This window comes from Odocoileus virginianus, chromosome 1 (assembly GCF_023699985.2).
Source record: "Odocoileus virginianus isolate 20LAN1187 ecotype Illinois chromosome 1, Ovbor_1.2, whole genome shotgun sequence".
In the NCBI taxonomy this organism is placed as follows: Eukaryota; Metazoa; Chordata; class Mammalia; order Artiodactyla; family Cervidae; genus Odocoileus; species Odocoileus virginianus.
The window spans coordinates 16,150,182-16,166,197 of record NC_069674.1 but is presented as its reverse complement, the minus strand read 5'-3'; the positions used below and the strand labels follow the sequence as shown (position 1 = coordinate 16,166,197).

At 39.9% G+C, this 16,016-nt stretch overlaps 1 protein-coding gene across 1 annotated transcript in view; it reads right to left on the bottom strand.

Annotated features, from left to right (window-relative positions):
• Positions 1 to 16,016, bottom strand: part of SVOPL (SVOP like) — an 88,049-nt gene continuing 72,033 nt past the window's right edge. Inside the window, exons 15-16 of the mRNA XM_020878273.2 lie at positions 2,724 to 2,837; positions 1 to 546 (exon numbers count right to left, since the gene is read on the bottom strand). Coding sequence (XP_020733932.1) covers positions 535 to 546; positions 2,724 to 2,837 — 126 coding nt within the window. The 3' untranslated portion in view covers positions 1 to 534. The remainder of the gene's footprint in view (positions 547 to 2,723; positions 2,838 to 16,016) is intronic.

Below are 16,016 nucleotides of genomic sequence, written 5' to 3'. Positions count from 1 at the left end.
TTTAAGCACATTCTTTTATGAATAAGTAATTTTCATTATAAAGTATGGAGGTCACAATTTAAGTATGCTAATTTTAATTGTGAATTTGATGACTTCTATTTGTTTTGAAAGGCTTAATGATACCACCTCAAACTCATGTCCTAGCTACAAAATTTCAGTACAGCTTTTGCTGTATACCTCATGGGAGAATATCAAGTATAGGTTTTGTCTGATACTTACTACTTATTCATAGAAACATGAACAGACTTGATGCCAAGCAATGAAAGCCAGCTTCTCCCTCCCCATCTCTCCTAGATATCCCTCACCAACCTTAATGTATATTTTATGAAACTTCTCTATTGATCTCTTCCCTAAGAGACTATATATACAGCTAACTTATTTCATGCTCATGTTGTTTTTCAAAAATACATGATCAATTTCTTAACTACGAAGTAGTATACCAAAATTAAACCAGGTGTTTTTAAATGTGCCACAGCTCTTTGTGAAGATAAAAATACGTTTTTTCTTCTTTGGTAGACATAGATTTGCAGATCTTCATTTAATTTGCTGGAGAAAGAAGTAATAGATAATACATTTATTTTTCTTTTTTTTTGAAGTCTTCACATTCAGCTATCTGACACGAAAAACTAGTAACAGGAGGTTCTTTAATAAGGAATTAAGGGTCTAACATTTTTACCTGTGGACCTGACAATGCAATAGTACTTTTATAATTAAATTACAGATATCATTTAGGGAAAAAAATCACATTATACTTACCTTTTTTTTTTAAATTGTTTACCAGGTTCATCAAAATAAGTTTTTAAAGTAATTCTAAAGTGGAATTACTACTATTAACTATTGGCCAGGTTGGTTCATTTGAATTATTTGGGATGCTGTCTGTGCTGTTGAAAGGTAAAATTTGGGGCATGTTTTAAACATTTTTAGAAGTTTTACTGTGTTGGTCACTAGATTGTTTCATATGTTAAGTGCTCAGAACGCTGAGATGCAGACATACAGCCACTGAGTGGCAGAGCCATCAAGGGCTACATTCCCACACAAATACATTTATTGGATCTGCATATGAAAGTTGTAGGAACTGGTATTATTAACATTAAGTCTTATAAACAGACATGTAAAATTATTTCAATCAACAGAAAAGGGAATGGTTTTTGTCAGTGGCTCATATGACTTGAGTCGGAAATCCATAAAGCATGTGAGATGATGAGCCAGATTTCATTTTATACGTGTTACTACTACTTTAAAAAACCACCACCATAGAAAATTAGCATAAGATTTAGCACCACTTAATTTTGCAAGCTAGTTTAAATTCCAGTCCCTCTGTATTTAGTATGTTCCTTTTTACAAGCTACTCAACTTTCCCTTGCCTTTCTTTCCTCAACTGTGTGAAGAGTGTGATAATCCTGTAATTTAAGATTAAAAGGAATCATCTGAATCACCTAATACAATCCCTGGCTTTAAGGATTCAATGATTAGGTCACCTTTCTAAGTAAGAAACCTAAACAAAGCCCTAAATTTATAATTACTTAGCAAGTTATCTAATCTGTGATTAAAATGCATATTACCTTAAAGGGAAAACAGAATAACACATCTTGAATCTAGGACAAGAAAAAATTGACACTAGCATATTGTGCTTTCCCCATCTTTACTCAGTAGTGTCTTCCAGCTACTCAGACAACAAAACACATCTGTACCAGGACAAATAATTAACATGTGCCCATGATTCACTATAAATAGGATATGGGAGAGAGGGAAGGCTGCATTCAGCCAAACAAGCACAATGATTTCACAGTCCCATTTAGATGGGGCAACTCAGATCAGCCAAACTACAGTTAACTCTCAAACAGCACGGGGTTGAACTGTGCAGGTCCACTTTTACATGGATTTTTTTCCAACTGTAAATATTCTAGTACTGTATGATCTGCAGTTCATGGTTGGTTGAATCTGCAGATGTGAGGAACTGTGGACACTGAAGATTGACTAAGTTTTTAAGACTGTGGCTTTTGACATCCTGAAAGTTTGGTGTCCTAATCCCCTGTTCAGTGGTCAACTGTATACACTAACCTCAGCTTTCCTTTCCCGTGTGTGCACATACACACATGCCCTTGCATACCAACAATAAGCTTTGTGTTTAAGGCAGGGAAACAGCCAACTGTGAGGGCAGAGGGCTAGGAAAAGCTGTCTCTGATACAACTTTGCCCCCAGAAGCACACCTTATACTTCTGGGATGTCTTTTTATGTACTTTGTGTCTGTCTGTCAGGATTGGATGGCAGCTGGCGCAGTGTGGAAGTTTTTGCCTCCACTCTTACCACGGGCAGCTGAGAAAACTGGGGGGAAGATAGCGGGACCAACAGTAAAGACTCTGTGATCCTACGGGCAATGCAAACAGCTGTTTCTAACCCTATGGCCATGGTTAGCTCTGCAGCAGTGCTTATATACAGAGAGAAAAGTGGAAATGGTAGAATGCTGAGGTATCAGTAATACTCATTTTAGTGCCAGTTCAAGCTTTACAGGAAGCAAAGGTTTAAAGTGAATAATCAGTGTGCTGCTCAAAGTTACATGGAAGAACACTGGAACACCCAGTTTTTCTACTGGAACCTGCTAAACAAATGTACCAGTACATAAGCACAGGCTTGGGCATTATCACTAAAAGAATTTTCATACTCCAAGTTCATTTCCTTTGGTCAAAAGGTATTGAGAATACTTAGATTCCCCCATCACTTACCTGTAGGGCCCGTCCTTTAGTCTCAATGGGGAGAGTAAATGCAGAAATGGCACACACCACACAGACAGACGAGAAGAGACACAGGGCCCCCAGGAACGATGCACTCATAAGAACCTGCAGAGCACAAGGAAAGACTCAATATACTGCATCCCACTCACTTTTCAACTGATCTTCAGGCCAAAGGGAAAGTAAGGATTCATCCCACCAAATACATAAATGAAAGGCTTTGAAGCCATTCTGTAAATTGTGCAATTCTGACATCCTAGATCAAGTATTTATTTGGGCCAAGCTTTTGTAGGCATTTTGTGCGACTCTTCCAGAAGCTGGGCATGATGTTAACATGCACGGGCCAGGTCAGACTGCTCCCTGCACCCACCCCTTGGGCATCATCGGAGCAAATCAATACCTGAGGAAGATGGGAGAGCCGCCTGTTTTCCTACCCCTTCTCATACCAATTCAGCTCACTTAACCAGTAACCCTCTCCTTTCCTGCAATACCCCTTCTGCTAAAAGTCAACTTGCCGTCTTCAGTTCTGACAGGATGAAGCAGGAGGAAGGCTTTGGGGAATAAACATAGTGTCTCGGTCCTGCCTCTACTGCCACTTCTATTTTGACACCAAAATTCTTACCACCCCCTGAATAATTCTAAACTCGCTCCACTTCATATCCTTTGCACCAGATTCAAAGTCCAAGATGGTGTGAGACCCTGCTGGGTTCAGCTGAGGTCACAGAACTGTGCTCCACAGCCAGGATCAGGGAGGGCAGTCCCCTAGAGGGTGTCGGGCTCTGCTTGCTAGTGGGACTCCAGCAATCTGGCCGGTGTTACTGGATGTTCTTTCAATAAAGTCCTCTATGCCTAAGTTAACCCAAGCCAATTTTTATTGTTAGCAAGCAAGAAATCTTTTTTTTTTTCCCATTTATTTTTATTAGTTGGAGGCCAATTACTTTACAACATTGCAGTGGTTTTTGTCATACATTGAAATGAATTAGCCATGGATTTACATGTATTCCCCATCCCGGTCCCCCCTCCCACCTCCCTCTCCACCCCATCCCTCTGGGTCTTCCCAGTGCACCAGGCCCGAGCACTTGTCTCATGCACCCAACCTGGGCTGGTGATCTGTTTCACCCTAGATATACATGTTTCGATGCTGTTCTCTAAGCAAGAACTCTTGATACCTAAATTACAAAAATGGCTGAAGAGGAAATGCTGATGGCTAACAGGCACATGAGAAGATGCTCAACATCGCTAATTATCAGGGAAATGCAAATCAAAACCACAGTGAGATGTCTCCTCACACCTGTCAGAATGGCTAGCCTCAAAAAGCACACAAATAACATGTTGGCAAGGATGTGGAGAAAGGGGAACTCTTATACACTGTTGGTGAGAATATAAGTTGGTGCCACCACTGTGAAAAACAGTATCAAGATTTCTCAGATAACTAAAAATAGGACTACCATATGACAGCAATGTATTTTTGATATATATCCAAAACAAAAACCACCACCAAACTAAAAAATCATCTGGGAAACTTAGAAATGAGTCTTTCCAGGCCCCACTCCAGATTCACTGTATTAAAAACAAAGATCTGTAAATCTCTACTTCTAATGATCAGCATACACCAGGTACAAAGAGGGATATTACCCAATGATAAAAGATTCAGTCCAACAAGACAACACTCCTAAAGGCTTATACACCAAAGAGCTTCAGATTACCTCCTTTCAGTAAAAACTGAAAAAGCCACTGTGGTGGTGGTTTAGTAAAAACCATTCCACAGTTGACAGAACTGCGAGACAGATCAGCAAGGATAAAAAACTATAACACCATCAACCAACAGGAGTTCATTCACACTATAGAACACTCCACCTAACAGCAGAATACATATTCTTTTCTAACCATGGAACATTCACCAAGACAGACCTCATTCCAGGCCATAAAATCAACTTCTAAGGATTTAGAAGAACTGAAACCATAGAATGTGTTCTCTGACTAAAATGCTATCAAAGTTAGAAATAACAAATATAACAGCAAAATTTCCAAACTCCTAAATAATCCATGCATCAAAACATCAAGAAAAATAAAAAATAACATTGAGGGGAATGAAAATACAGCATATTAAGTTTGTTGGACACAGCTAATGGGAATAAAAATAAAGTATTTAGAAATAAACTTGAGAAATGTGTAAGCCTAAAGAAGACTAAAACTTTACTAAAGGACATAAAAACTAAATTTGTCCTTAGATAGAAAAATAGTACTGTTTCTAAAAATAGTTCTCAAGGTAATCTGTAGTAACTCTAATGGATCTCAAATAAAATCCCAGTAGGATTTTTGAGTCAATTTGGAGGGGGAAAAAAAAAGTTGGTTCTAATCATTAACATGTTTAAAAAGCTCAAGAAACTTCTGAAAACATTGTGCAGGTAAGGGAATCTTGAGGAGGTAATTAATCCAAGAGCCACTAAACAAAGTTCTAATCATTAGCAATATGATATTGATGCCAAAATAGATCAGTAAAGCAGTGAGTCACAAAATAGATCCAAGTATATGGAAATTGAATTGCTACAGTAGGAGCATGTGAATCAATTGAAGCAGACAAATGCTTAAGGGCCAGGAATGACAGCTAAGCATTGTGTTGCTTTTTAAAGCTGGATTTTTAGCTCAGGGCTTAAGCATTAGTAAACTGTAAATCAAAGAAATTAATGTTGGGTTTTTTTTTTTTAATTAATGTTTTAGATGAAACACTGAAAGGCTTTGCTGTTTTAGACACATGGCCTAGTTGGTGCTGAAGGCCATTAAACGTGACCCAAAACACTAACTCTTTAGGTGAAAATAACTGGTAGGTTGTCAACAAAGTTTTAAATTTTATATGCCAAAAACTTGACTAGTAACTAGTAACATCTTAAGGCACACCATGAACAAGGGAAAAATATCTGTAGTATAATAAATAGTTCATGGCCTGCAGAAATTCTGCAAATCACATAAATAAGAAACTTACACGTACAAAAAAAAAAAGGATAATAAACAGAGGATAGATGCTCACCCTTACTAGTAACAAAGTACACATTAAGACAGCATATAATTTATTGTCCACCAATATCAAATAAGGTTAAAAAGGGGGTTTGGCAGTGGTCTGTGACAACCTAGAAGGGTGGAATGGGGCAGGAGATGGGAAGAGAGTTCAGGAGAGAGGGGAATATGTATACCTGTGGCTGATTCATGTTAATGTATGGCAGAGGCCAAGACAATATTGTAAAGAAATTATCCTCCAATTTAAAAAGTAGAAGCAAAAAAACACTCAACATGAAAAAAAGGGGGGGAGGGGTTGGTGATGATGGAAAGAAAGAGTGAAGCTTAAAATTGTGTTAGTTATCAAGAGTATATAAATTTTTTAAATGAAAATAATTTGATAAGATTCATTGAAATTAAAATATACACGCCCTTTGACCTAAAAATTATTCAGGAGGCTTTTCCTACAGAAGAACACTCTTCCTTAAACATACTCTATGGTCACTCCCACATGACTCTGCCCTATTGTAAATGCCCTCCCTAACCACCTTACACCTTATCAGAGAAAAATAAACAATCTGATCACATGAACCACAGCCTTGTCTAACTCAATGAAACTACGACCCATGCCATGTAGGGCAACCTAAGACGGATGGGTCATGATGGAGAGTTCCGACAAAACATGGTCCACTGGAGAAGGGAAAGGCAAACCACTTCAGTATTCTTGCCTTGAGAACCCCATGAACACTATGAAAAAGCAAAAATATAGAACACTGAAAGATGAACTCCCCAGGTCGGTAGGTGCCCAACATGCTACTGGAGATCAGTGGAGAAATAACTCCAGAAAGAGTGAAGAGACAGAGCCAAAGCAAAAACAACACCCAGTTGTGGATGTGATGGTGATGGAAGTAAGCCCGAGGCTGTAAAGACCAATATTGCATAGGAATCTGGAATGTTAAGTCCATGAATCAAGGCAAATTAGAAGTGGTCAAACAGGAGATGGCAAGAGTGAACATCGACATTTTACGAATCAGCAAATTTAAATAGATTGAAATGGGTGAAGTTAACTCAGATGACCATTATATCTACTATTGTGGGCAAGAATCCCTTAGAAGAAATGGAGTAGCTATCATAGTCAATAGAAGAGTCTGAAATGCAGTACTTGGATGCAATCTCAAAAACCACAGAATGATCTGTTTCCAAGGCAAACCATTCAGTATCACAGTAATCCAAGTCTATGCCCCAACCAGTACTGCTGAAGAAGAACAGTTCTATGAAGACCTACAAGACCTTCTAGAACTAACACCCTAAAAAGATGTCCTTTTCATTATAGGGGGACTGGAATACAAAAGCAGGAAGTCAAGAAATACCTGGAGTAACAGGCAAATTTGGCCATGGAGTACAGAATGAAGCAGGGCAAAGGCTAACAGTTTTTCCAAGAAAACACACTGGACATAACAAACAGCCTCTTCCAACAACACAAGAGAAGACTCTACACATGGACATCACCAGATGGTCAATACCAAAATTGGATTGATTATATTCTTTGCAGCCAAAGATAGAGAAGCTCTATATAGTCAGCAAAAACAAGACGAGGAGCTGACTGTGGCTCAAGATCATGAACTCCTTATTGCAAAATTCAGACTTGGATTGAAGAAAGTAGGGAAAACCACTAGATCACTCAGGTATGACCTAAATCAAACCCCTTACGACTATACAGTGGAAGTGACAATTAGATTCAAGGTATTAGATCTCATAGACAGAGTGCCTGAAGATCTATGGATGGAGGTTTGTGACACTGTACAGGAGGCAGTGATCAAGACCATCCCCAAGAAAAAGAAATGCAAAAAGGCAAAATGGTTGTCTGAAGAGACTTTAAAATAGCTGTGAAAAGAAGAGAAGCCAAAGGCAAAGGAGAAAAGGAAAGATATACCCATTTGAATGCAGAGTTCCAAAGAATAGCAAGGAAAGATAAGAAAGCCTTTCTCAGTGATCAATGCAAAGAAGAGGAAAACAATAGAATAGGAAAGACTAGGGATCTCTTCAAGGAAATTAGAGATACCAAGGGACCATTTCATGCAAAGATGGGCTCAATAAAGGACAGAAATGGTATGGACCTAACAAAAGCAGAAAATATTAAGAAGAGGTGGCAAGAATACACAGAAAAACTGTACAAAAAAGGTCTTCATGACCCAGATAATCATAATGCTGTGATCATTCACCTAGAGCCAGACATCCTGGAATGTGAAGTCAAGTGGGCCTTAGGAAGCAACACTACGAACAAAGCTAGTGAAGGTGATGGAATTCCAGCTGAGCTATTTCAGATCCTAAAAGATGATGCCATGAAAGTGCTGCACTCAATATGCCAGCAAATTTGGAAGACTCAGCAGTGGCCATAGGACTGGAAAAGGTCAGTCTTCATTCCAATCCCAAAGAAAGGCAATGCCAAAGAATGCTCAAACTACCACACAATTGCACTCATCTCACATGCTAGCAAAGGAATGCTCAAAATTCTCTAAGCCAGGCTTCAACAGTACATGAACCATGAACTTCCAGATGTTCAAGCTGGATTTCGAAAAGGCAGCAGAACCAGAGATCAAATTGCCAACATCCATTGGATCATCAAAAAAGCAAGAAGGTTCCAGAAAAACATCTGCTTTATTGACCATGCCAAAGCCTTTGACTGTGTGGATCACAACAAACTGTGGAAAATTCTTCAAGAGATGGGAATACCAGACCACCTGACCTGCCTCCTGAGAAATCTGTATGCAGGTCAAGAAGCAATAGTTAGAACTGGACATGGAACAACAGACTGGCTCCAAATCGGGAAAGGAGTACGTGAAGGCTGTTTATTGTCACCCTGCTTATTTAACTTATATGCAGAGTACATCATGAGAAATGCTGGACTGGAGGAAGCACAAGCTGGAATCAAGATTGCCCAGAGAAATATCAATAATCTCAGATATGCAGATGACACCACTCTTATGGCAGAAAGTGAAAAAGAACTGAAGAGCCTCTCAATGAAAGTGAAAGAGGAGTATGAAAAAGTTGGCTCAAAACTCAACATTCAGAAAACTAAGATCATGGCATCCAATCCCATCACTTCATGGCAAATAGATGGAGAAACAGTGCAAACAGTTGCAGACTTTATTCTTGGGGGCTCCAAAATCACTGCAGATGGTGCCTGCAGCCATGAAATTAAAAGATGCTTGTTCCTTGGAAGAAAAGCTATGACCAAGCTAGACAGCTTATTAAGAAGTAGAGACATTACTTTGTCAACTAAGTTCCGTCTAGTTAAAACTGTGGTTTATCCAGTAGTCATGTATGGATGTGAAAGTTGGACTATAAAGAAAACTGAGTGCCAAAGAATTGATGCTTTTGAACTGTGGTGTTGGAGAAGACTCTTGGGAGTCCCTTGGACTGCAAGGAGATCCAACCAGTCCATCCTAAAGGAGATCAGTCCTGAATATTCACTGAAAGGACTGATGCTGAAGGTGAAACTCTAATACTTTGGCCACCTGATGCGAAGAGCTGACTCATTTGAAAAGACCCTGATGCTGGGAAGGATTGAAGGCAGGAAGAGAAGGGGCCAACAGAGGGTGAGATCATTGGATAACATCACCGACTCCTTGGACATGAGGTTAAGTAAACTCTAGGAGTTCGTGATGGACAGGGAGGCCTGGCTTGCTGCAGTCCTTGGTGTTGCAAAGAGTCAGACATGACTGAGTGACTTTACTAAACCACCCTACACACCAGACCACCCCCACCACCACCTCCTTCCTCTGTTTTGTATGTATTTATATATATATATATAGAATATATTAGCAAACTGTCTCTTGCCTATTCTCCACTAGAATATCACTTCAAAGAATCTGAGGCAGTTTTTACAATATTTGGAACATCAAAGAGCTCAATGACTAACATGGTTGCAGAGGAACAAAGGTTTGCATGATGTTGAGCAGTCCCATTGTTTGTAAAAGCAGAAAGAAATAACATTAGAGATAACTTCTTCATCACCAAGGTAATGGTCATCCAATTATACACATCTCTGCAATGGAAGTCTACACATCTACATAAAATAATGAAGTTGATTACACATACTAACATAAAACAATCATTAATGCTGAAAAGACAGTTGCAGTATGTAGGTGTGTGGACAGACTGATGGATGGGCAGCTGTGTGTATGTTTGAACATGAACCTGTCTACATGTGTACTCACAGATGAGGACATATAGTGTAAAGAGGAGTCTGACTCTACTTCGTGACAGCTGACAACCATTAAGCCTCACCCTTCCCCCTTCCCTTGTACTCTAACTGCTAAACAAACTGAACAGAAAGACTGGGTGCTTCATCTTTGGTGCTGACAGGAGATTCAAGCCACACAAGCCCCTGACCTCACACAGGAACCCTCAAATCTGGCTGCAAGAAAAACCAACCAATCTCCTTGCCTGCTGTCCCAGAGATCTCAACTATGTAACTAAGCAATAAACCTTTCATACCCTCTTGGTACATGTGTGTGTGTGTGATCAGTCTTGACATCCAACCCCAAATATTTATTTGGGGGGCAGAGTTGGGGAGGGGGGCAGTTCCATCTGTCTTTGCAGGTGACCATAACAGGTAGATATGTAGAAAGATGTAGATATTTATGACATACTTCTATCTACATGCATGTAATAAGTTTATAGATACACACATGCAAAACTGGTATAACAGATAAAAGAGATAATATATCCATTAAAAAGACATCTGAAAGAATACACCCCAAACTGTTAAGAGATAACAGCAGTTATCTCTAGTGATAGAATTACAGAGAATTTTTCTTTTCTCAGTTACACATTTTTGTATTTGAAATTTTACAAGCAGATAGGGGTCTCAGTGCTAGAGTCCTGCAGTCCGTGGTTGAGGATTTTGGTCTTTATCACTGAGGAAAGGCAAGGGCAAATGATAAAAGGGTTTGAAGCATGAGAACAACGTAAGATCTGCGCAGATGCGGGGAGGGAACAAAGGCGAGGAAGAGCCCGGAGAGGAGCCGGGCCGGCTGCTGCACCAGCCGCCCGGTGAAGGCGACGGCAGGCCAAACCACAGTGGTGCTGCTGGAAAAGGAGAAAAGGCTAAGAACTTCGCGTCTATCAGGATGTAAAAGCCAATGGTTTAGGGACTGGCTATGACAATGAGAGAGAATGGAGCAGAGAACAGTTTTCAGGTTGGACACAGATGCCATGCACTGATGGAAACTGTGAAGAGGAGTGAATCTGGGGAGAAATGTTACGATTTTAATACTGGCCGTGGTGAATTTAAGATGAGCTTGAGACATTAGAGCAGAAATGTTGAGGGGGCAACTGGATGTGTGAACGTACAGCTCAGAGGAAAGCCCTAATCTGGAGATATAAAGTTGGATGTCATAAGCATATAGTTGGTAATTAAAATCACAAAAATGGGTGAAATCACCTATGTAGACAGTAAAAATATGAAAAGATGAGGGTCTAATGTTGAGCAATAAGATTTCTCAATAATAAACTGCAGAGGAGGGGTACCATGGATTCAGAAAGAGCAGCAGAGATGCAGGAGAAAGACTGCAAGGTGATGGATGCCAGGGAAGGGGAGAGCACGAGCGTGTGTCCATCAGAATCTGAGAGGGAGCCATCCTGAGAGATGGAGGGTTAAAAGGACAATTGTATTTAGAGATGTGGAACCAGAGAAACCATAGCAAGAAGCATTTTGGTGCAGTCAGGATGGTTGCAGCCAGGTTAGGACAGGAGGAGTGAGTAGGGGGAAAGAAATGAATAGAGTGAAGAGAAAGAACTCTTTTAAGTAGTGTGGCTGCAGAGAAGAGAAAATGAGTTTTGCAGTCTGCAAGCTATGGCATCTTAACATGCTGACCAAAAGATTCAATATGGAGGGCTAGATTGGAATCACATGACACATATAATGATAAACCTGAAAAACTCATGAGAATCTAATGAAAACCCATTGGAATGAGTTCAGTAAGCTGTCTGTTTGAAAATCCATAGACAAAAAACTTAATTGCCTCTCTAACTACAAATAACTAATTAAAATGTTAGACTAGAAGTTATAATGAAAAAAAGATCATCTATTTGCAATAATAATGAAAAGCCTTAAAATGCCTAAGAATAAACATAACAAGATGTACAGGATCTGTTTGAAGAAAACAATAAAATCCCAGCAAGGAACATGGAATAAATGGAGAGAAAAACCTGTTTTTACATGGGAAGACAATATTAAGAGAAAAAATCAAATTTTCCTAAATTAACTGATACATTTAATGAATTAACAAGTAGAATCTTAATAGGATTTGGGCAGACAAGTGAGGCATATTCCAAATAAATGATTCTAAAGGTTATCTGAGAAAGAATAGCATTGAGGTGGGGCTTACACAGCCAAATTTGTAAATATACTATAAACCCCTTTTGACTAAAGAAAAGAATATGACAATGATGAAATCAGACAGATCAATGGACTAAAATAGCAAAGCTAGAAATAGACCAAGTAATTGTGGGAATATAAGCAGACAGTTCTAACCCATAAGTAAAAAAGAGGGTATTCAATAAATAGTGTAGGGACAACTGGGCTGACATTCAGGAAATCATAAAGTTGTTTCCTGCATTTGATTTCACACTTTGATACTATGATGGCCTGAAAGAGGGCACATCAGATCAGGGATTTCTGGATTAGAATCTGGGATACATATCACTTTGTGAAAATGAAGTTGTAGACTTAATGATTTGAACACTTTTACACGTATGTTATGGGGGCTTCAAAGGTGGCTCAGTGGTAAAGAATCTGCCTGCCAATGCAGGAGATACAGGTTCGATCCCTGGGTCAGGAAGATACCCTAGAAGAGGGCATGGCAACCTACTGCAGTATTCTTGCCTGGATAATCCCATGGACAGAGGAGCCAGGCGAGTTACAGTCCATGGGGTCACAGAGAGTCAGACATGACTGAGCACACGTAAGTATGTTCAGTTCAGTTCAGTCGCTCAGTGTCCGACTCTTTGCAACCCCATGGACTGCAGCACGCTAGGCCTCCCTGTCCATCACCAACTCCCGGAGTTTACTCAAACTCATGCCCATTCAGTTGGTGATGCCATCCAACCATCTCATCCTCTGTCATCACCTTCTCCTCCTGCCCCCAATCTTTCCCAGCATCAGGGTCGTGTCTTTTCAAATGAGTCAGCTCTTCGCATCAGGTGGCCAAAGTATTGGAGTTTCAGCTTTAACATCAGTCCTTCCAATGAATATTCAGGACTGATTTCCTTTAGGATGGACTGGTTGTGTCTCCTTGCAGTCCAAGGGACTCTCAAGAGTCTTCTCCAACATTGCAATTCAAAAGCATCAATTCTTCGGCACTCAGCTTTCTTTATAGTCCAACTCTCACATCCATACATGACTACTGGATAAACCATATCTTGACTAGACAGATCTTTGTTGGCAAAGTAATGTCTTTGCTTTTTAATATGCTGGCTAGGTTGGTCATAACTTTCCTTCCAAGGAGTAAGCGTCTTTTAATTTCATGGCTGCAGTCACCATCTGCAGTGATTTTGGAGCCCCCAAAAATAAAGTCTGCCACTGTTTATACTGTTTCCCCATCTTTGCCATGAAGTGATGGGACCAATTGCCATAATCTTAGTTTTCTGAACGTTGAGCTTTAAGTCAATTTTTTCACTTTCCTCTTTCACTTTCATCAAGAGGCTCTTTAATTCTTCACTTTCTGCCATCAGGGTGGTGGCATCTGCATACCTGAGGTTATTGATATTTCTCCCGGCAATCTTGATTCCAGCTTGTGCTTCCTCCAGCCCAGCATTTCTCATGATGTACTCTGCATATAAGTAAGCACAATGACAATATACAGCCTTGATGTACTCCTCTTCCTATTTGGATCCAGTCTGTGTTCCATGTCCAGTTCTAACTGTTGCTTCCTAACCTGCATATGAATTTCTCAAGAGGCAGGTCAGGTGGTCTTGTATTCCCATCTCTTTCAGAATTTTCCACAGTTTATTGTGATCCACATAGTCAAAGGCTTTGGCATAGTCAATAAAACAGATGTTTTTCTGGAACTCTCTTGCTTTATTGATGATCCAGCAGATGTTGGCAATTTGATCTTTGGTTCCTCTGCCTTTTCTAAAACCAGCTTGAACATCTGGAAGTTCACATTTCACATATTGTTATACTTCAATAAAAAGTTTAGAGACTTCCCCGGCAGTACAGAGGTTAAGACTCATGCTTTGACTGCAGGGGCACAGGTTTGATCCCTGGTGGGGGAACTAAGATCCCACATGCCATGCAATGCAGCAAAAAAAAAAAATTTTTTAAGCTTACTCACCCTTTCTCCCAAAAAACACAAGGCCAAAGAAAGACTGGAAGAAAATAAATGTGTATCCTTATCATTCTAATCACAGAACCCAGACACTGTAAGTAAAAATATTGATACATTTGAGTGCCTATGAACTTTAAGTTCCTGTACAAAGAAAGGGGAGCATAAATAGGAGTGAAAGACAAATGAAAAATTGGAGGGAATATCTGCAGTATATCAGAAAAGTAACTAAAATACTTTATAGGCATGAAGGACTGTCACAAATCAATGTTTTAAAATTGAATTTAAGATAGACAAGGAGTGGGCGAGCTAAAGTAGATATCCAATTAAAATATGAAAGGAACATTCAGTTTCATTCCTAATTGAAGAAATATGAATTATAATAACAAAGAGATATCATTTATTGTTGGTAAGGTTGGCAAAGATGAAAAAGATGAACAAAACCAGTTGATAAGAATGTGAAACAGTGGGGCCTACCACTTTGGCACAATCTTGCCAAAGAGAATTTTATAGCACAGTGTATCAAAATGGAGAATGAGCAGACCCCCTGACCTACCAATCCAATTTCTAAGAATTATCCTAAAGAGGTAATTGCATACTGGGATAAAAATGTAAGAACAAGGATAATAGATATCAAATAGTCTAGACATTTATACAGAACTGATAAAGTGATTTAAAGTAACATTTGGAGTACACATATGACATTTTTCAGCATGAAAAAGGGCTTGACTTTTATTTTCATTGGCATGAAAAATGACTGTAACATATTGTTGCATGCCAAAAGCAGGCTATTAAAAGTTGATGAAGGTTTGGGTTCAAGATGAACTCACCTCCTCTCATGGACATACTGAATCGACAACTACATACAAAACAACATCCTAAAACTCGCTTAAAACTCCTACACAGCAAGCAAAGGAAAAAACCCACATCAAAATGGGCAGGACAGGCTGAGACACAATCTTACATGAACCCTCCCCCAGTCCATGCTTAGTTGCTCAGTCGTGTCCGACTGTGACCCTTTGAACTGTAGCCTACCAGGCTCCTCTGTCCATAGGCCTTCCCAGGCAAGATAAGAGGAGAACTCACAAGTTTGAGCTTCTCCATGAGGAGTGGTGGACTTGAACCCCACATCTGGCACCACAGCTTTTAAGACCAGCACCTGAGAGATGAGCCCCCAAAACATCTAGTTTTGAAAGTCAACAGGGCTTGCATCCATGAGGCGCACGAGACTGCATTATCATAAACCGAGCATTGTTCTTGGAGTGCTCCCAAGGACTACCTAGCTATCCACCCGAAGCTCACACAGAGGTAATTTAACAGCATCCATCCAGGAGCCTACTCTGCAAAGATAGTCCGTAAACATGGAGGCTGGCAGGTGCCATGGATGCGCTTTCTGTCTTGCTCCAGATCACTGGCATCTCCCAGAAAGTAGCTTGTGTACATGTACCGTGTCCCAATTTTGTGGCTGCTGCCCAGGGGACAGCCCTTGATTGCCTGGCTCTGGTGGCCAGCAGAGTTTGTTTCTATGTCCCACAAGATTATAACAAGCAGAGAAAGAGTTCTTAACTGCCTACACTCCCGGGCACAGCTGCAGAGACTCAGCAGACTAAAACCTCTTTCTGGAAAGAGACCTGTTAGTTTATCTTCATAGCTGCAACCTGAGCAGCAGGCTTCCAATTAAACACACATCTAGGGACCAACTATAATCCTCTCCAGAGACCTACAGACTGGCTGGCACATCTTCCTGCTCTCCCTCTGCCCACTCCAAAAGTAATAAAAAAAAATAAATAACTACAATAATGTGTTAATGGATACACAAGACAGAAATACACACACTGTCATATCAAAAACAAAATGTGTGTGGGAGTAAAAATGTAGTGCTTTGGAAAGCATTTGAACTTAAATCACTATCAAACAAAGATAGATTATTGTATCTCTCAGATGTCTTATGTAAGCCTCA